Here is a 24,758-nt window from a genome sequence, read left to right as displayed (position 1 = left end):
TTTTTCCTATCTTATTGAGATATAACGGTTCATCTTACAGCTGATGGCATCTTAGATTCAATGCGAGATGGAAAATTGCTGAACTGGATAGAGCCTCTCTGACTGCAGAATCCAATGCCTAATTAGCATGACTGTCTACCTCAGTGAGTGAACACTGTTGGTGCTGTATGGAGCCAACAATTTGATTCCTTTTAATGCACAATTCTGCAGTTTAGACCTCTGACCCATTTTCCAATGAGAAACATGAATTAATGTTTGCTTTGCCATACCTTTCTTCTCTTCAACACCTGCATCTGATTTGAGGGTGTGGCTACTACTGTGAAGGGAGTCTTTCGAGTCTTCATTTTCATCCAGGACCCCAGCAAAGCTGATCTTCCTCTCATATCTGTGTCGGTCCAATTCAGGATCCAAACGAAGTCTGCAGCTCTCCAAGTCCTGAAAGGTCAGAAGGGAGCACATGAATGCTGCCATCTCCCCAGCATTGCACTGGTCTTATGGCAAACCTCCCCCTGTTTTGAATTGGACACAATTTCATTTAATTGCCAAATTATTCTTTCTCTAACACCAATTTTAGACTGTGGCCATGGAAACTTTCTCCTTAATACACAGATTAAGGATTCAGTCCCATAAAACTGTCCTGATTTCAGGCATCAGTTGCAAGCCCAAGTTGCTACCTGTGCTTCTGACCAACTGGCTATAAATCGAAGGTTCCCAAAACACCTTTCCTTGGATTCAATTAATTTGCTAGAGGGGCTCACAGAACTCAGAGAAATATTTTGCTTGCTAGATCACAGGTCTGCCAAAAAAGGATATCATCAGTAACAGCCGAAGTGGAAGAAAGGCACAGGGCAAGGCATGGGGTAAGGGTATGGAGTTTCCACATTCTCTCCAAGGGTACTCTCTCCATGAATGTTCATGTGTTCACCAACTGGAAGCTCTCTCAACTCTGTCCTTTTGAGTTTTTATGGAGGCTTCATTATAGAGGACCCCTGGAAGTGAGGGGGTAGGACTGAGTTTCAATTTTCTAATGACTTGGTTGGTTCCTCTGGTAATTAGCCCTATCCTTGGGTAATCTAAGAGGTATTTCCAAGACACCTCATTAATGTAACAAAAGATCACTCTCCTCACTTGAGAAATTCCAAGGGTTTTAGGAGCCCTCTGCTAGAAATGGGGATGAGGGCCAAACATATACTTATTATAAATCACAATCACAACAGAAATAGAAAATGAGTACAGAGGTTATAAGGGATTAAATCCTGAGGATTAAGTTAGCTTGGCAAACAGGTAGGAAAGGCAACTGAGGCTTAAGAAACCTCGGGTGTGATGAGGGCCAGTGGCTCAAAACAGGATCACACACTCGAGGAATTTCTTTCAGGAAGACTTCAGTATAAGGGGGGTTCCATTACTACCTGTTTATGAACAGAATGATCCCATACCCTAAAGTAAACCTTGGGTAGTGTATTCAGTAGGAGTTTGGCTTATGCAGTCTCAAGTGGAACACTTGACCTATTCTGTAAGTGGAGACTCATTCATGCTGAAGATCATATTTAATCATTAATACATAAAATACTTTCCGACCTGATAAAAGAAAAATATATAACATGCTAACTTTATACAGAACTTTTTTCTGATTATGACATCACAAGCCCCCCAGATTCAAGTAGCATGAAAAACAAAAAAATATTTTGAAAAACCCAGTTTGCACCAAGATTAAATTGTTATGCTTTTCACTGTTATTAATAAATGGACCTGGAGTTCCCGTCATGGAAAATCCAACTAGGAACCATGAGGTTGTGGGTTCGATCCCTGGTCTTGCTCAGTGGGTTAAGGATCCGGCATTGCCGTGAGCTGCAGTGAAGTTTGCAGATGTGGCTTGGGTTCCACATTGCTGTGGCTGTGGTGTAAGCTGGCAGCTATAGCTCTGATTGGACCCCTAGCCTGGGAACCTCCATATGCCACAAGTGAAGCCCTAAGAAGCAAATAATAAATAAATAAATAAATAAATGGAACTTTAGACTCTACATATTGTTTTTTCTTTTCCCTTTGAATTAAGAACAGAAGTTACTCATAAGCACTTTGGTACTCAGAAAGTTATATCACATCTAGAAAAATAAGCAACTATGTGGAATCTATTTAACATTGTCAAAATATTCTAGGAATACAATTGCTTTTCCAAAATTAATCCCTTTTAGGAAAAAAAAAATAACCTAACTACTTTCTATTCTTAGGAGCCAAATTTAATTAGATACATTTCCTAGTTTGTTCAGAAAGTACTAATCAGTATAACAATTCCAATTCTCAAAAGTAGTATCTCTTCCAGCTTCTTCTTTATCTACTCGTCAAAATCCCATTTATCTTTCAAAGCTACACTCAAATGTGATCTCGTCCAGGGAGGTTCTTCAGATTTTCCAGACCCTTCTTTGGCCAGTCCTGGCCCTCTGCTCCTTTCTTTTCTCTTTTTAATGGCTGCACCCACAGCATTCGGAAGTTCCTGGGCCAGGGATTGAATCTGAGCCGCAGCTGCAACCTAGGCTGCAGCTGCAGCAACACAGGATCCTTAACCCACTGCTCCAGCCAGGGGATCAAGCCCACACGTCTGCATCAACCTGAGCCTTGTCAGTTGGATTCTTAGCCCACTGTGCTTCTGCTCCTTTCTTAAGCATATTTATGTGCTAGTTCTCCTATTACAGTATATCTATCTCTCCATCACTTCCACTCCCACCCCTACAACCATCACACCATCCTGCTCATAGCCTTACTCTCAAATATTCATCAGTTTAGTCTTCATATACGTGACTTATGTTTTACTTCTGATTTTTTAACTTTAGGTAAACAGTGGAATCCAGCAGTATATTATTTTTAACCCAATTTGCTAAATCTGTTGGTACAGTGGTATAGCTTCTATTACAATCTTGTACAAAAGCATCTAATATGTTATTTTTCCTAACAAGTGACCTTGGATGTACAGAGACTTCCTTATTGCCTTTTCCTTTATTATTTTGGACTCATCTTGGCATCAGATGGGAATTAATTGATTTTATGTTCATTGGTCATCAGTTATTGGTTTTACTAATTCAATGGGAAAACATTTTAATAGACCAGAAGTTTAAAAAAAATTCTCTAAAAAAAATTTCTTTAAGTTTGGAAGTTCACATTCAGAGAAAAGAATTATTATGTTTTTTATGTGATAAATCTTGTAAAAATTCTGCTTTTTTCTTTTTTAGATGTGATTTATTTGCATGGTTCACACCAAAAAAAGTGAATAAGAATGCTATCAGAGTTGTTTTAAAACAGATTTAAGTTGCCTCTAGGGATCTACCTGCGAAAAAATTTGTTAAGTTGGTAAAAATATATTTATAGTTAGCAACATTTTAAAACCTTTTGATATCATTTTTCCTTTTCTCTTACCTCTGTTCCCCACCAATCCAGTGAGTGGCCTCAGACTCTATCAAATTAACTTTTAATTATTGTATTTTAGGTTCTTTTGCTTTCTCTTCCACATTTTGGGTATAACTATGACTTTTTCAAGCAAATAAATATTTCACAGGCAAATCTCTTTTGTTTTGGAAATGGCCTGATGACATTTCTATCAGGAAGACTTTTTCTTGGTAGAAAGTTTATGATCCCTACCTTCTCTCATCCTCAAGCCTCAGATCCCAGAATATTCACAGCTTCTGATGTGATTATTTTTCTAGCTTGTATTTGTGCTATTCTGCACATTAGGGTAGCTATTGATTTTTACTGCTGTTAAAAATGTTACTAAATTAACAAAACATTCCAAAGATCTATACTCTTGCAGCAAATGTATTGTTGAACTTTAGAATATTTCATTTTGATGGCATTTATGCTTTGCCTATTAGATTCATTGTTTAGTACAATTTCTTAGAAAACCATTTCAAGCATTTATAGCTTCTGTGTTGGTAAAACAGTTTTATGATACTTATTGTTTTATCTACAATAGTTAAGAATGCAACTTGAGTTTTCTTTACCAGCAACTATATAGTTAGACAGACTAAACATGAGAAAAAGTGTCTTTCTCATTTATTTTACAAAGGTCACATCCTAACACAATGTATAAATCTATACCAGACAATGACAATGTAGTGTAACGAATAAAAGATTTCTGAGATCTGGTTAATGGAGATGAAAAATTTCCTTTTATTAACTGGATGACTGCAGCCTGTTTTAGCTTAATTTTCGGCATTTCCTACTAGACTTTCAGTTGATTATACAATAATTTTTTAAAGATTTGATTAGGTTTTTTTTTTTTAAGTGAAATGTGTTACAATAATAAGGAGCATTAAACTATAGCTTTATAGGAAGAGTTCCCTTTGTAGCGCAGTGGAAATGAATCTGACTAGGAACCATGAGGTTGTGGGTTTGATCCCTGGCCTCACACAGTGGGTTAAGGATCTGGTGTTAACATGAGCTGTGGTGTGAGTCGCAGACATAGTTTGGATCTGGCAATGCTGTGGCTGTGGTGTAGGCCAGCAAATGTAGCTCCCATTCCACCCTTAGCTTGGGAACCTCCATATGTGGCCCTAAAAAAAAAAAAAAAAAATAGCTTCATAGCATTGAAAGCAAGAACAAAAACAACTAACTCAAACTTTAAAATTCTTTTTTTAAAAATCATACTACGTTGGCGTTCCTGTTGTGGCACAGTGGTTAAAAAACCCGACTAGGAACTATGAGGTTGTGGGTTCCATCCCTGGCCTTGCTCAGTGGGTTAAGGATCCGGTGTTGCTGTGAGCTGTGATGTAGGTCGTAGACTAGGCTTGGATCCTGCATTGCTATGGCTGTGGTGTAGGCCGGCAGCTAGAGCTCTGATTAGACCCCTAGTCTGGGAACCTCCGTATGCTGCGGGAGCGGCCCTAGAAAAGGCAAAAAGACAAAAAAAAAAAAAAAAAAAAAAAAAAAAATCATACTAGGTCAAAACAATGACCACTAAAAATCTGAAAATTTAAAAGTAGATGTGTTTCTATGCTTTTATGAAGCTGTCAGGATAATTAGAATGTAAGTAGGAGGAAGAGGCCTACAGATCAGATATTTTCTCATATTGACTTTAAACACATGTTGAGTGGCAGCCTTGATTTGATTTTATAGAGTAATTGCAAGTAACAGTGAAGGTGATAATTCAGAAAAATAAAAGTTCAGGATAATATGAAATTAAATACGGGCAGTCAGAGGAACTCCCTTTTCAGTATAGAAATGGTACAGTTTCATAGTTTAAATGTGGGTATGTTTCTCTTGAAGACATATTTTATCAATACATATTTTCATTTTATATTTCAGAGGGTGAGGAAATGGGCTGTCCAGACATTGGAAAACCAGAGTTTGAGGCACTTCTCAGGATACCAGAGCATTGACTCTTTTGCTCCCTCCCAGGACTGGGGTATGGCCTTGCTCATGCAGAGTTTGGTCCAAAAAGCAGGAGAGTTGGTGGATTATAAATGGAAGTGCAGAGATTGTTTAGTGTAATAATTTTTCTGGTAGAGCAGTGTGAATTTTGTGTAAAGGAAAAAGCAAACAAAAAAAAATTTTGTCTAGTTCCTCAGCTATGCTTGGATAATGTCTGTGACAAAAGAACCACTGGAAACTTGGTGCCCATTAGGGAACTAGGGAGCTGAGCAAAGTGGGGTCTGAGGTGTGCTCCTTTCCCAAAGGCTCTGTGATGACTCCTGGCTCTTCTTAGAATTTGTATCCTAAGATAAACAAATCATGCCCTGGTGGTACAGGAATGTGTGTGTGTGCATGTGTGTGTGCTTCTCGGTGCGACTGTGTGCAAGTTCACACAGTCTATTTCTGCCTATCTCTATCCATAAGAAATGGTGCAAAAATAAAATGTATGTTTGGTGACATTTACATACTAAACACGTAAGTCTTTTTCCCCATAATTTAAATGAGAAAACTCATTGGAGCATATTTCCACGTGAATTTATGAGTAGTTAGTATGAAAAAAAATCCATCAGTGATTTCTGGAAAGAGCTGGCCATAAAACTCATAGTTTGCAGAGTAAAGGAACCTAGAGGTTCTTAGACATTCCTAGGATAAGTGACAGTCAATTCAACATGTGGATTGGACTGTTGATCAGTCCAAAATTTTAACCAGTGGTGTTATCTTTAGGGATTTCAAGGTCAATTTTATTTTTTCTTCTTCTACTTTTTTTTTTTTTTTTTTTTTTAGTAGAGAAAGGAGATTTTCTTTTTATAATGAAAATCTCTTGGCTGAACTTTTAAATTATATGATACATTTGCCCATTGGTTATTTAAGGAAATTGTGAATATCAAAACCCAGCCACATGGCTGGACTCTCTAAGTAGCCTGATTATTAATATGTTTACTTACTACCAGCGGCTCGGTGCGTGGTCTGGGCAGGCAAGAAAAGGTCTCTCGCAGGAAGGTGGTAATCTCCAGGAGAAGCTGGCATGCTGCCATCTTCAAGGCAAAGGGGCAGCCACATTTAGAAGGGTTCACAGTACCTATGGAATGAAAGATTTCTTTTATAAGTAAACAAACCTATAAAAAAATACAGAGAGGCACGGGTTAATGGACATAGCCACACATGTGTAAAATCAAATTGCATATGAGAACATTACCTATACATGTCTGAAATGAAATTGCAAATGAGAATGTTACCTATACATGTTCAATTTACCTGGTCCCTTTAGCATAATCTATGCATTACCATACACTTCTCTTTTCCTCTGTTTTGCAGTTCTAAAGCAAATGGCCTCAGTGCTAAAATGTCAGTCAATAAGAACTAAATTATTCTTTTCAAGGCATCATAGAGTAACAGAATGAAGCTCCACTAGACCGGAAAGCCTTTTAATGAAAACAGAAACAGAAAGCAGTCTTGTCAGATTTTCACATTGCTGCTTAACCACTTTTAGACAATGTACAGGGCCATGAACTAAATTTGGAACTACAAAAGTCCTGTCAGTTCAGTTTGTGAGAGACATCTGTCTTGATGCTCTCAGGGCAATGAAGTCATTTCAGCTCTAGCCCAGATGTGTTTCTGTAGCATAAAAAGACACACTTACTTGGTCACCTATTTATACAGTTTATACAAGTTAGCCTGACATATTAAAGAATAGCTACACCAGAATATGCAAATATGTTCCTTTGCTTTGAAGAATATCAGTCTTTGAGTGAGTAAAACACTGTATCCATCACAGACCAAGTCATGAATTTTGCTCTAAAGATAGATAATGGCCAAGGTCACATTGTAGAGACATTTAAATCCTCAGGATTTGTTCTCAAATGCATCACATCACAAATCATGGAGCTAATTATGGTAATTTGTGATAAGCAATTGCTTATCAATGTTCAGAAAAGAAGACCAAAGTCATTCCTCACATAAAAGAAGGTTGTTATCTATTTCAAATGAATCAACTTATCAAGCAATCACTATTTCTTTACATATTAACATTCTTAAAAATATCTCTAAATGTTTCCTGTATATTTGGGTTTTTTTTGGTTTGTTTTTTGGTTTTTTTTTTTTTTTTTTTGTCTTTTTAGGGCCACACCCACAGCATATGGAGGTTCCCAGGCTAGGGGTCTAACCAGAGATGTAGCTGCAGGCCTACACCAGAGCCACAGCATCACGGGATCCAAGCCGCGTCTGCAACATACACCACAGCTCACGGCAATGCCGGATCCTTAACCCACCGAGCAAGGCCAGGGATCGAACTCACAACCTCATGGTTCCTAATCGGATTTGTTAACCACTGAGCCACAATGGGAACTCCTATTTGGGCTTTCTTAATTGACTACAATATATAATTCATGATTTATGTTGATAGTAGGTAGAAATTATGGTTTGTCCAAAGATACATGGCTACTGCTTCTCTATGAAGACCACTGTGTTTTCTACAGACATATTATGTGGGAGGGGACACTGCCTCTTATTAAGACTGGAGAAGACAAACTCTTCTAAAATCTCCAGATTGACACTTGCTTATATCGTAATTATTCTCTAAATACAAAGTGAGCTATGCATTGAATTGAAAGTAGAACTAAAGCAGACATTCCAATCTTATATTCAGTGGGGGCTACATGACTCTAGAAATTGCCTAGATGTGCATCTGTTTTTCAAAAATAATTGAATGCTAGATATTCCGTATTAACTTCTAGATCTGTCCTTGTAATCCTGAGGTTATCATTTAGATTCTTCTTGTCAGTCCTATAGACAATGAACTTGGTCTTAGTCCAGGCTCTTTAATAACTATCATCTAAAATGTTCTGTTGAATGAATAAAGAATGAGTTATATATGTTCTCACTAAAAAACTAATATACCAGGTATACCATATTGGTAGAAGATACTTATGTTGTCTTATGGAGAGTTGAGATCATTTTGGCCTATGAAGATACATCCATCTAATGTTGCTTTGGCTCCTCTCTGTTCTGAAGGACCCCTAGGAAATCCAGGACAGTTTGGGGGTATCTTCTGGAAGGTCTTCACTAGGTTCTGTGATTGCTAGGTAATCAATCCTCAAATCCTCCTATAAGTCAGACCCAATTTTATGAGTCATTCTAAGATAGTCTAGACCCTTGTGAACTTGAGGTAATCTTTGGGGCCAACTTTCATCACTAGGCTAAAAGACTAATGTCAGAATTTGGTGTTTTGTTGACAGTCTAAGTAAAGGAGATTTTTCTCTTTTTGATAAGGGCTGAGGAAGAGCAAAATGATGAAAAATGCAAAAAATTAGTATGAAAGTGGAAAAGAAGACAATATGTTTTCTTTGATTATTATTTAGTTCTGTCCAATGTTACACTCCAGCCATCCTTCTGTATTTCATGCCTATAAGGATGAAGTAGGTTTGGCATCCTTATCTAAGGACTACCTTAAGACATCATGAGGGAGTCTGAATTTCTAACCACTAGGGAAGAGACCTCAAGGTCTTCATCAGATAATGATACCAATTCCAAAACCATACTGGAATCTGATACTCCATAAAAGGTAGTGGTACACGTACACACAAGCTTGTATGGTGTAGAACAAACATATGCACAAAATGGTACTGAGAGGGATGTTTGGAAATCTCTTCATTTCTATTCTTCTATGATGGGACTCAGTTATACTTTTAATAAATCATTACAGCACACCACACATTCACATTTCTAATAATCTGAATCATTTCAATTTTATTTTAAATGTTGTCATATACTCTGATTAAATAATTCACTGTTTTAGTGATTTGGGAAGCTTTTCATGTTCAATTTTATTTTGTCTTAACTGGTTTTTTAATGTCTGAGAGCAATAATAAAACACAAAACCTGACCAAACCTCTTCTGAGACACAATAATATTTTCTGAAGGATGCCTGAAAACAATCTTAATAATATTAAGGGTCAGAGGCTACAAAGCACTGGGTGTTTCATACTGCCTGCAACTCCCTGCCCTGGCCTACTGCCTCTTCTTCTAGTTCCTGCCCTTGCTTTGTGTGGCTTTATGCACATGCTCACATCCATGCACAGGGAAGAGGGGAGAGAGTGCAGTGCGGAAACATGAGAAGGTGGTAAGAATGTGAAAGAGGAAGGAGAAATATTACGTGCTCCTAAAGCAGAGATTCTTACAAGCAGGGGTTCTTGTAGTAAAGGGAGTCTCCTTACTGTCATCTAAAAAGTCTTCCTCCTCATCCTCCTTTCTCAGTCTTCTCTTGGTCTCCTCATCATAAATGAGACCCAGCAGATTGGCTGGGCTCTCACTTTCCCCATGGCACAGCTCATTCAATCGGACACCAATCGCCTACAAGGAAGAGAAAAAGAATGAAACAGCGCTAGGTATGTTGGACTGTAAAACAGGCTCTCATATTACAGAGGTCATAAACAACGTGCTAATGAGAATTATTTACACCATAAGCCTCCTCTCTAGGTCATTGTGTTGTTACTGCCACGTTTCTCAGTATGGAAACCCAGGGAGGGAAGGCACTGATGCTATTTCCAAGGTCATTGAGCCTCAAGACTTGTAGGACCTGGAATGTTGGTGTTTTTTTTTGTTTTGTTTTGTTTTGTTTTTTTAACAAGAATAACTAAGACTTTATTCAAGGGATACTGCAGTGGAGTGTGCAGTAGGGGAGAGAGATCGAGCTCAACCTTTTTTTTTTTGTTTTTTATTCTTATACAAACCTCCTGAAAATATTTCTATTTACTCAAAGGTCACTTATTTTATAGGTCTCATATAAGGGAGTATGCAGCTCTTTTTAATGGAGGATTTTGCTGAAGTAAAAAATAAGTCAGAGTTCCTCAGAGTGTTTCTGGTTATGCCATTTTATGAGAATGGCACTGACATGCTAACGAGTTTGGAGGTTGGCAAGAACTCCAGTACTACAGTTTTGCTTACATCTGTCATTATGTCTGTAACAAAAGGTTTCCTCATACTTTATTTCTCTCTCATGATACATTATGAATAAGAAATACTCTTCTTTTGATAGCATACCTAATAACAACATTAGAAACATGACTTTTAATAACTTTAGCACATGGACAATTATTTCCTGTTACACGGCATTCATATAACCAATACTTGCTATCTGTTCCTCTGAATCATCATATCCTATTGTCTGACTTACCAAAGGCATTTTTCCAAAAGAAGAGACAAAATGTGCTACCTCTATCTAATTCCTTTTACACTCCAATTACATACCATAAGCAACAAAAGAAGAGACATATGCTTAGGAGAGAGGGTCAAAAAGCTAAAATCATCACTGAACTTGGAGTCTGATATTTTGGTTACTCTGTGCATTAGTGAGAACAAAATGACAGCTAGTTATTTTTTTCTTCCCGTATCATCTATTTCAAGTATTTAGAAAAGTTACTAAATTCTGGGCATATGAGAAGTTAGACTTACTACTGGAAATTGACAAAGATAGGTCCAGCACTCTTTAAATAAAAACACAAGTTGTTTGAACATCTTGGCTGCTTACAAACAAAGGGGTCTCCTTAAATGCTGGAATTAAATGAGGCGTACCACAAACCACATTAAGGAGAAAGGCAGCAGTGTAAAAAGATATCACAATATCCTAAAATTTTAGTATGTTAACCTGAGAAGTTTTACAAAGTTAACAAAACCAAAACAAAACATGAAAACAAACACCAGCACCTCAATGAAAAGCCTTGCCCTAATGCTCCTATTTTGGAAATCTTCTCTAAAGAAGAGACATGGATTTATGAGTCTGGAGTGGAGCCAACAAACTTTAGTCATGAGATTCAAAGGGGAAAAAAATCTACGTTGATCCTTTCAGGATGCTGAAACTAAACAATTTAAGTTAAACTCACAGTTCATAAAGCTTAAAAATTGCTCAAAAAATCAACTTGACTAGGGTAATACTAAACATCTAAATAATAATTTAGAGCTCTATATCTCTTCCAAGACTAGAAAAATGCCTTAGGGAAATGTTTATTCCTTTTTCATTCATCAAATATTTATGAGGTGAGGTAATTTGTTTGGTATTAAATAAAACATAAGTCAAATACATTGTTATAGTACATCAGTATCTTTATTTAACATGCCCTAGTAGATTATAAAGCCTCATAAAGAAGGATCACTGTTTGGCAATCAGGAAAGGTAGAGAGGTTGAAAGACTTGTTCAAGGTCATTCAGCAACTTTGAATTGGGATTCAAATACAGAGCGTATGACTCTGTCTTTTGCGCTTCCCCCTCAATGAGTTTACAGTCTACTGTGGAGGTAATAACATAACAAAATACCACAGAAAGGGGTAAAAGAGACTGAAAGCATTTTATTAGTTTAAAAGATGGAGAGATTCGATTCATTTCAGAGAAACATACAAAGTCTCATTGCTATAGAGTTTGAAGAATTGGTGTTCTCTCTAATGGGGAAGAGAAGAGTGGCTATAACAGATAGAGGCTCTTCCAAAAGATCCCTATACCGGGAAACACACTGATGTGTTCAGAGACTGACAAGGCACTTGGTTGAAGCATCATTTCGTGGGAGGAAATGATGTGTGTAAGGGTGTGGAAAGGTGGATTGGGACTAGATCCTACAGTTCTTGAAACTGGACTTCATTTTGCACTCTAAAGAAGGATGAAAAGTAGTTTTTGAGTTGGGGAGAACCCTTATCACTCATCTAAGGGACACTCTGCTAGCTGCCTAAAAATGCAGACAGAGAGTTTCCGTTGTGGCACAGTAGAAACAAATCTGACTAGTATCCCTGAGGATAAATCCCTCCCTTGCTCAGTGGGTTAGGCATCTGGCATTGCCATGAGCTGTGATGTAGGTTACAGACATGGTTTGGATCCTAAGTTGCTGTGGCTGTGGTGTAGGCCAGTAGCTGCAGCTCCTATTTGACCCCTAGCCTGGGAACTTCCATATGCTGTGGGTGCAACCCTATAAAGCAAAAAAAAAAAAAAAAAAAAAAAAGAAAGAAAGAAAGAAAAAGAAAAAGAAAAGCATAGACAAACTATATAACCTGTTTTCAAAATTAACATAATAACTTCTGGAGTTCCTACTATGGTGCAGTGTGTTAAGAATCCAACTGCTGTAGCTAGGGGTCCTCTGAGGCATGGGTTCAATCCAAGCCCGTTACAGTGGATTAAAAGGATCTGACATTGCCATAGCTGCAGTGTAGGTTGCTGTGACTCAGACTCACTCACTGGCCTGGGAACTTCTACATGCCACAGGTGCAGCTATAAAATTTTAAAAAATGAATGTAATAACTTATTATTGAACATCTCTTCGACGCAAAGGATTGAGCAAATAAATGTTCTTTTGATACATTAGCTCATTTGACTTTATTGTCCATAATCTTAGTGTGATTTGAACAAAGCTTATGGAGAGAACCACAATGCCAGGCTAAACAATACGGGTTTTATCTCAAGGGAAATGGAAGGCCCCTGAAGCATCATGCATGGGTAAGAAACACAATCTGATTTGCATTTTAGCCTAGGCCCTCTAACAGCAGTTTGGCGAATGAATTGGAGGGAACACATCTGGGGGCTGGGAGAAAATAGGAATGTTCTGCTTTTAGGTGGGCTATACCATAGGGAGAGCATTTTACTGGCAGTGTGTAGGATGGGTCAGATAAGGGGAGCCTGTGGGGAGGCGACCAAATAGGAAAACACTTCAGTTAAGTAGATGAGACGTAGTGACCATCTGACTTAAAAGGGCATCAGTGACATGGAAAAGATGGAACCCATAGGGGAAGGAGGTGTGGAATATGTTCAAGGCTGTCAATCAACTTAGATGCTGGTGGTACCGTCAATAAGGACAGAAAGTTCAAGAGGGGTTGCAGATGCAGGCGTGTTTAGATGGAGAGAAGGGTTTTATTTTGGTCCGATTGACTTTCAGGACATGACGGGAACGCCTCCAAAGTACAGTTGGCAATGTTGGTTGGGGATCTGAAGCAGGTGCTGTGGATAGAGATGTGTGGGCCACTGGCATACAGCTAACGGTTGAAAACAGGAATAAATGTCATCCTGGTGGAGATTATACAGGAAGAAATCACAAGAGATCCTGAGAATGTCCGCATTTAGAGCAGGGAAAGAGGCAGAGGACCAGGGGAGGAGACAGAAGAGATAATCATCTCTAACTCTGTAGATTTATTGGGAAGATTAAATACACTAAGTTTGCTTCCCCTGAAATGTTTTGTTCAGTGCCTGCTACATCACAGATATACAAGCAATTGTCTCCCGAACAAATGAACAAATGCAAAACTTCTTCACTTCACTCAGCCTAATTTTTTACAGAAGAAAATCAAAAGCTCACGTCTCCCCATTGGTAGAAGAGCTTGGCAGCATTCCACTGCAGCTTCTGGTTCCGCTTGTTGCCCACGATGGGAGACCGGCCCCTGGAAAGGCCTTTCTTGGTGATATTCACGTGATGCCCTTTCATCCACTCTGGCCAGTTGCCACGGTTGCAGCGGTGAACAAAACGGGCACATTCCAGGAACAGCGCTGCTCTGGCTACCACGGGTGCTTCCTGAGTAGGACGGTTAAGGAAAGAATAATGTGGGATTGATGAACAATAAATTGACTTTAAAGGGAAGGACTATGCACTCTTGGTTTATTTTCATCTCCATAGTTTTAGTTTAGCCGTATTTCCCAGGGAAGTGTTAGCACAGTTACAACAGTCCTGGGAAATCTGGAAAATGAATTCATGAAGGCAAATTTGAGTATTGAAAAATTAGACATTTTAAGGAGATTTCTGAGTTTAGTTTTCTCCTTTTGGAGAATCTCAAGTCATTTCATAACTCCATCTTTGTATTGAAGATGTAGCTGGGATTGGAGTGTGAAATAACTTTTAATAAAAAGCTTTAGGGAGTTCCCGTCCTGGCGCAGTGGTTAACGAATCCGACTAGGAACCATGAGGTTGCGGGTTCGGTCCCTGCCCTTGCTCAGTGGGTTAATGATCCGGTGTTGCCATGAGCTGTGGTGTAGGTTGCAGACGCGGCTCGGATCCCGCATTGCTGTGGCTCTGGTGTAGGCCAGTGGCTACAGCTCTGATTTGACCCCTAGCCTGGGAACCTCCATATGCCACGGGAGCAGCCCAAAGAAATAGCAAAAAGACAAAGAAAAAAAAAAAAAAGCTTTTAAATATGAAACTTTTTGGTGGGGGGGAATTCCCATTGTGGCTCAGTGGTAATGAACCCTACTTGTATCCATGAGGATGCAGGTCTGATCCCTGGCCTTGCTCAGTGGGTTAAGTATCCAGCATTGCCACAAGCTGCAGTGTAGTTTGCAAATGTGGCTTGGATCTGGTGTTGCTGTGGCAATGACTGGCAGCTGTCACTCCAATTCAACCCCTAGCCTGGGAACATCCATGTGCCATAGGTGTGACCCTAAAAAGCAAAAAAAAAAAAAAAAAAAAAAAAGAAAGAAAGAAAAAAAGAAACTTTTTTTAAACCTAAAATTAACATGAGGCAAACATATATTCAATTTCTCAAACTAGCCTGATGTCAAGCAAGGGTATCAGTAGGGATTTTGTTCAAACAAAAATCTATTATTTAGGACCATTCACTGGTTCCAAGGAAGTGCAACTGTTTTCTCATTGGCTAGTTAGAAAAGGAAGAGCTTACTAAATCAGGCTGAGTTGTAAGAGAAAACAGAGAATAAGTTGGGGCCTGAAATACAAAAATTAATAAGTAAGGTTAAGTTAGTTTTTTCCCCCAATTTTTCTTAAACAACAGGCCAAATTCTGCTTTAAAAGGTATGGTTTCAACTGAAACTATTTGACAAAGAGGAAATTGCTTAATTGATAAGTGAAAAATAGAGCATTTCTTCAGGAAAATAAAAATATGGCTGCATCTCGTCATGTCAAGATGTACTTGAAAAAAATGAAACATCTTTTAGTTGATACCCAGAAACTGGTAAGAGTGAGATAGGTCCTATAATCAAAAAAAAAAAAAAAAATTGGAGTTCTTGTTGTGACTCAGCAGAAGCGAATCTGACTTGTATTCATGAGGAGGCAGGTTCGATCCCTGGCCTCACTCAGCAGGTTAAGGATCCAGAGTTGCCATGAGCTATGGTTAAGTTTGCAGATGTGGCTCGGATCCCATGTCACTGTGTCTGTGGTATAGGCCAGTAGATACAGCTCTGATTTAGCCCCTAGCCTGGGACCCTCCATATGCCACGGGTGCGGCCCTAAAAAAAGACAAAAAATTAAAATTGTACCTCACAAAATCAAATACCTCGGAATACACCTGACCAAAGAGGTAAAGGACCTATATGCTGAGAACTATAAAACTTTAATCAAAGAAATCAAAGAAGATGTAAAGAAATGGAAAGATATTCCATGTTCCTGGATTGGGAAAATCAATATTGTGAAAATGGCCATACTACCCAAAGCAATCTACAGATTCAATGCAATCCCTTTCAAATTACCCATGACAGTTTTCACAGAACTAGAACAAACAATCCAAACATTTACATGGAACCACAAAAGACCCAGAATCGCCAAAGCAATCCTGAGAAACAAAAACCAAGCAGGAGGCATAACTCTCCCAGACTTCAAGAAATACTACAAAGCCACAGTCATCAAAACAGTGTGGTACTGGTATCAAAACAGACAGACAGACCAATGGAACAGAAGAGAGAACCCGGAAATAAATCCTGACACCTATGGTCAATTAATCTTTGACAAGGGAGGCAAGAACATAAAATGGGAAAAGGAAAGTCTATTCAGCAAGCATTGCTGGGAAACCTGGACAGCAACATGCAAAGCAATGAAACTAGAACACACCCTCACACCATGCACAAAAATAAACTCCAAATGGCTGAAAGACTTAAATATACGACAGGACACCATCAAACTCCTAGAAGAAAACATAGGCAAAACACTCTCTGACATCAACATCATGAATATTTTCTCAGGTCAGTCTCCCAAAGCAATAGAAATTAGAGCAAAAATAAACCCATGGGACCTCATCAAACTGAAAAGCTTTTGCACAGCAAAGGAAACCAAAAAGAAAACAAAAAGACAGCTTACAGAATGGGAGAAAATAGTTTCAAATGATGCAACTGACAAGGGCTTAATCTCTAGAATATATAAGCAACTTATACAACTCAACAGCAAAAAAACCAATCAATCAATGGAAAAATGGGCAAAAGACCTGAATAGACATTTCTCCAAAGAAGATATACAGATGGCCAACAAACACATGAAAAAATGCTCAACATCGCTGATTATAAGAGAAATGCAAATCAAAACTACCATGAGATACCACCTCACACCAGTCAGAATGGCCATCATTAATAAATCCACAAATAACAAGTGCTAGAGGGGCTGTGGAGAAAAGGGAACCCTCCTGCACTGCTGGTGGGAATGTAAACTGGTACAGCCACTATGGAGAACAGTTTGGAGATACCTTAGAAATCTATACATAGAACTTCCATATGACCCTGCAATCCCACTCTTGGGCATCTATCCGGACAAAGCTCTACTTAAAAGAGACACATGCACCCGCATGTTCATTGCAGCACTATTCACAGTAGCCAGGACATGGAAACAACCCAAATGTCCATCGACAGATGATTGGATTCGGAAGAGGTGGTATATATACACAATGGAATACTACTCAGCCATAAAAAAGGATGACATAATGCCATTTGCAGCAACATGGATGGAACTAGAGAATCTCATACTGAGTGAAATGAGCCAGAAAGACAAAGACAAATACCATATGATATCACTTCTAACTGGAATCTAATATCCAGCACAAATGAACATCTCCTCAGAAAAGAAAAACATGGACTTGGAGAAGAGACTTGTGGTTGCCTGATGGGAGGGGGAGGGAGTGGGAGGGATCGGGAGCTTGGGCTTATCAGACACAACCTAGAATAGATTTACAAGGAGATCCTGCTGAATAGCATTAAGAACTATGTCTAGATACTCATGTCGCAACAGAAGAAAGGGTGGGGGAAAAAACTGTAACTGCAATGTATACATCTAAGGATAACCTGACCCCCTTGCTGTACAGTGGGAAAAAAAAAAAAAAAAAGACAAAAAATTTAATAAGGGAAGGAGTATGAAGTTTCTCATAGGTCAACAGGTCACAAAAAATACATACATCAAAAATTCACTTGTGTCAGTTAAAACAAGCTACATCACAATATTAGCCATCACCTCAGAGTTACCTAATAACCACAGGTTGCTTAGTAACCACGTTTTTCAAACTGAAACAATTTCATCGTTGCAAGCAATAGTATTCTTAACAATGCTTCTATCCAAAAATGTTAAAAGAGGCTAATATAGAGAAAATATCAACTTGTTTTTATAAATTATAATTCTAAATTACCCTAACAACCCTGTGAAACAACATTTTCATTCAACTATTTTTAAAAATGAGGTATAATTTCCCACTCTCATAGAGCTGGGAAGAAATGGACATAGGAGTCAATCTCAGGTCTATTTGATGCCCAGATCTCTGCTAGTTCCTCTCTGGTATCTATAATGTCTTAATTTAAATTCATGTAATTCTTGGTAAAAGATGATTTCTACAATGTCTGTAGAAAGATACTCTTTTAAAATGGGACATTAATGTCATGTAATGTTATTTTATTTTTTGTTTTATTTTTTTATTACTCAAATGAATTTATCACATCTGTAGTTATATAATGATCATAACAATCCAATTTCATGGGATTTCCATCCCATAACCCAAGCATGTTATTTTCTAAAACACAAATACATACATACATACAAAAGAGGTGGATATATAATCACCTCTTTTCCCATTTAAAATATATTATTGGCTCCATCTACCTCAATCATCAATGAATGAAGATACCTGACCTTTGGTTCATCTCTCTCTGTCCCCAATTCAAGTGCTCTATGGTCCAATTATGTCAAACTGGTTAGCCTCCCAAATATGACATCTCATACCTTTCCATGTGTTGTTTCCACGACTTGCAAAGCCTTTAAACCCCTTTTCCATCTGGCAAATTCCTACCTTTAACCACCTTTAAGATTTTTTAGATACCTCCCCCTTTTTTTTTGCCCTTGCCCATGGCATGTGGATGTCTCTGGGGCCAGGAATCAAACCTGAGCCACAGCAGAGACCTGAGTTGCTGTAGTGACAATGCCAGATCTTAACCTGCTGTGCCATAGAGAACTCCTAGTTACCTCCTTTAAGCCTTCCTTAGTCCCTTCCCTCTTCAGGCAGAATTGGTTACTTCATACTGTTGAGTACCACAGTATCTCAAATGCATTGGACGATTCAAGTAAGTTAGCCCTTTAAGCATTTTTCTCTTTGTCTACAACCCAAATGAAGTCATCAAGAATTCCAATAAGAAATTTATCTATATAGGGACTTAATTTTACAAAGCATCTGATGTATTGCCATGACATACAAAGTTAATTTATGTGAAAAGGCAAAATACAAGAAAAACACAATGGCAAGATTCTATCATTAATGGATGGGCACTCATGATGAGAAACTAACATCAACTGCACTGGTGCCAAGACTTGGTAGCAGGTCACAGGGATAGAAAGACTTTAGATTGCAAAGAGTCAGAGAACTTTCTGAGTCAAACCTATCATTATTATGGTGCCACAACAAATAAACTAAGTATTTATGCTTCTTTCTTGTATTAAATATTCATTTTACTAAACATCTTAGATATATTAATCTGTATCTGGAAAAAGCTAGAACATTTGCCTCTAAAAATGAATGCTAGTCTAGAGGGCAAGGTGAGTGATGCAAATTTATTTTTAGAGGGTTGCATTTTGACATATTTCTAATGTAAAGCAATAGGATTCATTGCTTAATGACAGGAAGACAGAAACAACATTGCTGGAATAACATTACATTATGAAACCTGGCTCCTTCATGATTTAACAAAGGTAAAACATAACCTAACTCAAATGTATGGGGCAGAGTATTTTTTTTAATTGCCTTGAACTATTAGATGGTGCTAAAAGGACTAACAGAAGATGAATACAAAAAAATCTAAATTGTGCTTTGTGAGGTTTCCTACGTAGATTGGCTTGACTTTTTCAGAAAAACATTCAGAAATGTTTTTATTTGCCTAGGAAGCTCAGGGTGTTTTGAATGAAAGCAATTTTAATTCTCTGCTCTCAAAAACTTCTTAGATAAAACCCAGATATTACTAGTTATTGACCCAGAGAAATCCTAAGTTAGGAAATGGAATTGAGATTAATATGCAAATAATTCCCATTAACTAACTACCAAGCACAACATTAAAGGATGGAGGTTGGTTATTATCTGATAAATCTGATCAGATTAATTGCCAAACCCAGTAACTTTGTTAATGCCACTATCTGGATTAAGGGATAATGACATAGAGTAAAGCAAATATTGCCTTTTTATTATAAACCTCATGAACTTGGCAGATGAAAACGAGCTTGGGAATACTATGGTCAAGAAGGCACTGAGCACTACCAATTTTAGGGTGTTGTAGTGTGTATATTACTGTACAAACAATTGAGGTTGGTATTGTGGTACAAAGCTAAGGGCTCAACTGTACGCTCTGGTAGAAGATAGCAACAAATACTGACTTCACATGTGTGAAAGAGTATTCAAGGCATTCTAGTGTGAGTGTGGCTGTGGGGAATTATTTTCCTTATCAGTTCCTTTCAAAGTGTAGTTTATCTATTTTTTTACTTTAATTATTTTTTGGTCTTTTTAGGGCCGAACCCATGGCATATAGAGATTCCCAGGCTAGGGGTCAAATCAGAGCTGTAGCCGTTGGCCTACACCGCAGCCACAGCAATGCCAGATCGAGCCGTGTCTGTGACCTACACCACAGCTCATGACAATGCTAGATCCTTAACCCTCTGAGCAAGGCCAGGGATCAAACCTGCATCCTCACGGAACTAGTCAGGTTTGTTTCCACTGAGCCATGATGAGAACTCCCACGTGTAGTTTAGAAAGTATTGATTTTAGGGGCAGGTTAACAGAATGCCTTAGACAAAAGATTCTTCCTGGACACAAAGGGAAGTCAATTTTTCCCTCTTTACCTCTTATGGCGCAGTGTAATCTGAAGCAGCAGTGAAAAATGGAGGCATGACAAAACGGACAGGGATGGATTCACATCATAGAGGAAAACAGCAGAAATAGAGAAAAATGAATCGGAAGAATGCTGCATGGATGAAAAGAACCACAGGGTATCAGAGGCATAGTTAAAAATGAACATCTAAACAAAACTTGATGCCATTGGTATACCACAGAGAATCTTGCTTGTGGTCCTAAAGGAAAAGTAGGCATATGTAAAGTAGGCATATGTAAAGTTGGCATATGTAAAGTCTGGTAAACATGTTTACCACATTACCTTTTTATGTTCCATAATACCAGAGAGCACTTCAATTCCACTATGACATAATGCCATAGTTCTCAGATAAGCGAGAATCAATTTTTAACTGGGAAGATAAAATATTACATTGAACCTTATAAAGTTTCTAAGTTTGCAGGTCAAAAACAGTAGCCCATTACCAGTTTCATACGGTTTGGTCTTACGTCAGGTGTTCTCTGCAACGGCGACAGAGCTGTCTGGTTAAAATTACAAAATGTCTTGCGTTATGCAGCCTGTATTTCTCTAACATTCCACAACTAGAAATTTCAAGCATCAGGTTACTTTTCCTTGACTTCCTTTGTCACTTTTTCTTGCATTTTATAAGATAATTATGTATATTGAATGTTTCCTTTATGAAAGTGAAGCAGAGAACTAGAGCACTAATTCAAACAGCTGTGCTTTATTTTGCCTGGGGGCCTAGACAATATTGTTACCTATATATGATGGTTAATTGAAGGTTATAATTGCAATACACTCCTTTCCCTGAAGGACTATATCTAAACTTATTATGTGAGAAGAAAGCCTGACTGATCCTGAAAACTCATAATAACAAAGGACAGGATCAAACTGTTTTTAAAGACTGAATATTTGATGTTGGCCCCTGGGGAATTACATAATATTTTTATTGCCTTACAATAAAATATAAAGCTCTTGCTGGTGCAAGATACCTATTTATTTAAAACCACTGGGAATAGCAGTTATTGTGGGTCTTAGTGTGCATTGAAACCTTGCTTGCTAGAGGGCATGTGCTTATGACTCGGTATTTATTACTTGGCTTGTATTGAATTCTCTGTCTGACTGAGATAATTAAGCAACTGACAGGCTGCCTCTGCCCCTGTTCATTTCTACAGTAGCTGTGGGCAACTGAAACGATTCCGCTGTCAGGCTAGAGGCAGGCATTATTTTTAGCACACACTCGTTCAGATCATGCTAATATTTTGGATAAATGTTTTAAAAGCTAAATGAAGATTCCTGTTTCTGACAATATGATGAATTAGGTGTGAAGACAAACCTCTTTTGGTCTAGACACCTAAAAATGCTGGATAAAGTATCCAAAACATTTTTTCACTTTGTTTTTGCTTTTGTTTCTAATATGAGATGATAGATCATTGGAGAGTAGAAATTATAAGAAAGTGCAATTCTGGGGTAAAGGTAGGGGGAAGACTGTAAACTAGTGTAGGAATATTTGCCTCAAGGGTTTTCATTGCCTACAGCAAGACAGGAGCGTGGGTTTTCAATGGATCAAAAGTTAAGTGTCTGGGTCCAAGGAGAGTGGGAGGTCAGGCCATAGACTCCTATATAAAACCAACCTTCCAGGTGGCAGCCACCCTCAGGGCATGAAAAATAAAATAATCTGTTCCACAGAAGAGCCTGCATGACTAGGCTTGGTTCTGGGTGAAACAGAAAAGAAAAAGAAAAAAAAAGTCTTAAATGAGAACTCCCAATAAAAATTCCACATTATCATCTACTGTTTGGACTGGAATAGGCACTACTTCCAAGCTCCTTGCACCCAAACAATAGTTTACAAAATGATCTTAGGCTGGTGATGCTTTTAGAAAAGAAATGGAAATCCTCTCTGGGGGACTACTTTAAACCAGTGCTTCTCAAATCTTCAAACTTGAGTATACATAAGAGTTACTTATGTATACTTCTGGGAATATGGATAAAATAGATTCTTTGACCTCACCCCCAGAGATTCTGATTCAGCAGATCTGTTGCAGGGCCTGAAAATCTGCATTTCTATCATGCTCATTAATGATGCTGATACTGCTACTCCACTGAATAACACTGCTTCTAACACAGGTCTTAAAGAATTAGCACAGATAAAGTTTTAGGAAGTTAATCTCACACTAAAAATACATTTAAAAAATTCACCATGAGGAGTGCTTTTGTAGTGCAGTGGGTTATGGATCCAGCATTGCCGCTGCTGTGGCTCAGGTTGCTGCTATGGCACAGGTTTGACACCTGGCTTGGGAACTCCCACATGCTGCAGGTATGGCATGGCATAAAATAAAATAAAATAATACTTAAAAAAATCCACCATGAGTAAGAGCCAGCAAAAACAAAGTATCAAATCAGACACAAGGGCTGAAGTTACTGGAATCTTAGTCTATAAGAAGCATTTAAAGATTAATGTGAATATTAAAAATAGGAGGAATTAGATGATCAAAGTTGACCAGCTAGTTTAAAACAAGAATAAATAGAACTTCCACAAATAAAAAATGTAGTACTTGAAATTTAAAACTCAGTGAATACATTAAAACACAGATTAGATCAGTGGTTTGTTTTGTTTTGTTGTGTTTTTTTTAAAATCAACTTCAGCACTATTGACCATTTTGGCCGGATAGTTCTTTTTTTTGTGAGCGGTGCACTATGAATTATGAGATGTTTATCACATCTTTGTTATCTATTAACAAGATGCAAATAGCAATCCCCAGGTTGTGAGAACCAAAAACTTCCTTCAAACACCACCAATGTCCTGGTAGGCAAAATTACCCCTGGTTAAGAACCATGGAATTGTAAATCAACTATACTCTAATAAAATTAAGAAAAAAAAAGAACCATGAGATCAGATATAATTGAAAAGAGAAAAAGTGAAATGGAAGCAATATCTCAGGAAATTAGCCAAGATACAGCAGATAAAGAGACAAAGAAATTAAAAATATGAAAAAGAGGTTGTCCAAAACAGAGGATAAACTGAGAAGATCTATCACACATTTCTGAAATTTATAGAAGTAAAAATTAGGGAAAATGTGAAAGGCACAATCTTTGAAGAGTTTGTAGTTGGAAAATTTCCAGAATAGATGTAATATATATCAATTACATGATTCAAGGGCTTATTGAACCTTAAATAAGAAAAACAGGCTGGGAACATTTTAGTGAAACTGCAAAATATTAACAATAAAGAGAAGATATTAAAAACAACTGCAAGAGGGGATTGGAGGAGACATATTATCTACAAAAGGATGTCAATTAAGCCAAAAGTGAAGGGGTTATTGCCTTTGAAGTACAGAAAGAAAATATTAGCCTATAGTTCCATCAAAAGTAGCTTTCAAGAATGAGACCCAGAAAAAGACATTTTCAGGTAAACTGTAGCTGAGAGAGTTACTGATATCTGATCATCACCAAAGAAATGTCTGAAAGGTTTCCTTCAGTAGAAGGATATAAATCTTAGGAGAGAAAGCCTAAGATGCAAGGAGGAATGGTGAGCAAAGATTATGCTAACCTTTGGGGCAAATGTAAAAATCACTTTCCTAAAAATCAATAAAAACAATGTCACTTTGTCAATGTTAAAACAAAAACAAGATAGAACTAAATCTTAAAAAATAGTTGGGATTCAAACCATTCACAATCTATTGTTGTAAAGAAGACTAAAGAGATTCATTCATTAATTTTAGACTTCGTTTAGTTAAATATGTATGCAATTTAAAAAAATATAAATGGAATATAAAAATTCCCATAGAAAAATGAATAAAACAAAGCTAAACCAAAACAAAACAAGAGAAATAAAATACAATCCAATAGTTTTAAGGGCGACATGAAATGAAAAAAAGAATACACATACAATGAAATAATGAAAAAATGTAATAAATAGGAAGAAAAAGACAAGTGAGTCTGTATCAGTAATCATAATCTGTGTAAATGCACTAAATTTTCTAGGGGAAAACAGAACATTAGGGTGGTATAAAAATTCAAATATTTGCATTTTATAAGAGATATACCTAAAACACAAAGATGTAGAGAATCTGAAAATAAGAGGGATTGGCAAAAAGACATACCAGAGCCAAACTAACTTAATAAAACTGTTTCAGCTGCATCGATATCAAAGAAAATATATCTTATATATACTAGAAATAAACTGAGTCACTGGATTGTGACAAAAGGTTCATAGCATATGCACACTTCTAAACTTTCTGCCTCTGAATAAATAAAACAAATATTGCTGGAACTATAGTATAAATGGACAAGTTTGCCATCATAGTGGAAATTTT

At 37.6% G+C, this 24,758-nt stretch overlaps 1 protein-coding gene across 1 annotated transcript in view; it reads right to left on the bottom strand.

The window, feature by feature from the left end:
• Window positions 1-24,758, bottom strand: part of UNC80 (unc-80 homolog, NALCN channel complex subunit) — a 260,152-nt gene that overhangs the window by 115,061 nt on the left and 120,333 nt on the right. The window contains exons 24-27 of the mRNA XM_084998950.1: window positions 13,724-13,936; window positions 9,612-9,747; window positions 6,345-6,478; window positions 270-435 (exon numbers count right to left, since the gene is read on the bottom strand). Coding sequence (XP_084855076.1) covers window positions 270-435; window positions 6,345-6,478; window positions 9,612-9,747; window positions 13,724-13,936 — 649 coding nt within the window. The remainder of the gene's footprint in view (window positions 1-269; window positions 436-6,344; window positions 6,479-9,611; window positions 9,748-13,723; window positions 13,937-24,758) is intronic.

This window comes from Sus scrofa, chromosome 15 (genome assembly GCF_054392235.1).
Source record: "Sus scrofa isolate SSC_HxYL_T2T_F1_AM1 chromosome 15, Sscrofa_HxYL_maternal_Yorkshire_Landrace_v2.0, whole genome shotgun sequence".
NCBI lineage: Eukaryota > Metazoa > Chordata > Mammalia > Artiodactyla > Suidae > Sus > Sus scrofa.
Note: the sequence above shows the minus strand (reverse complement) of the source record. Positions and strands in the feature narration are given on the sequence as shown.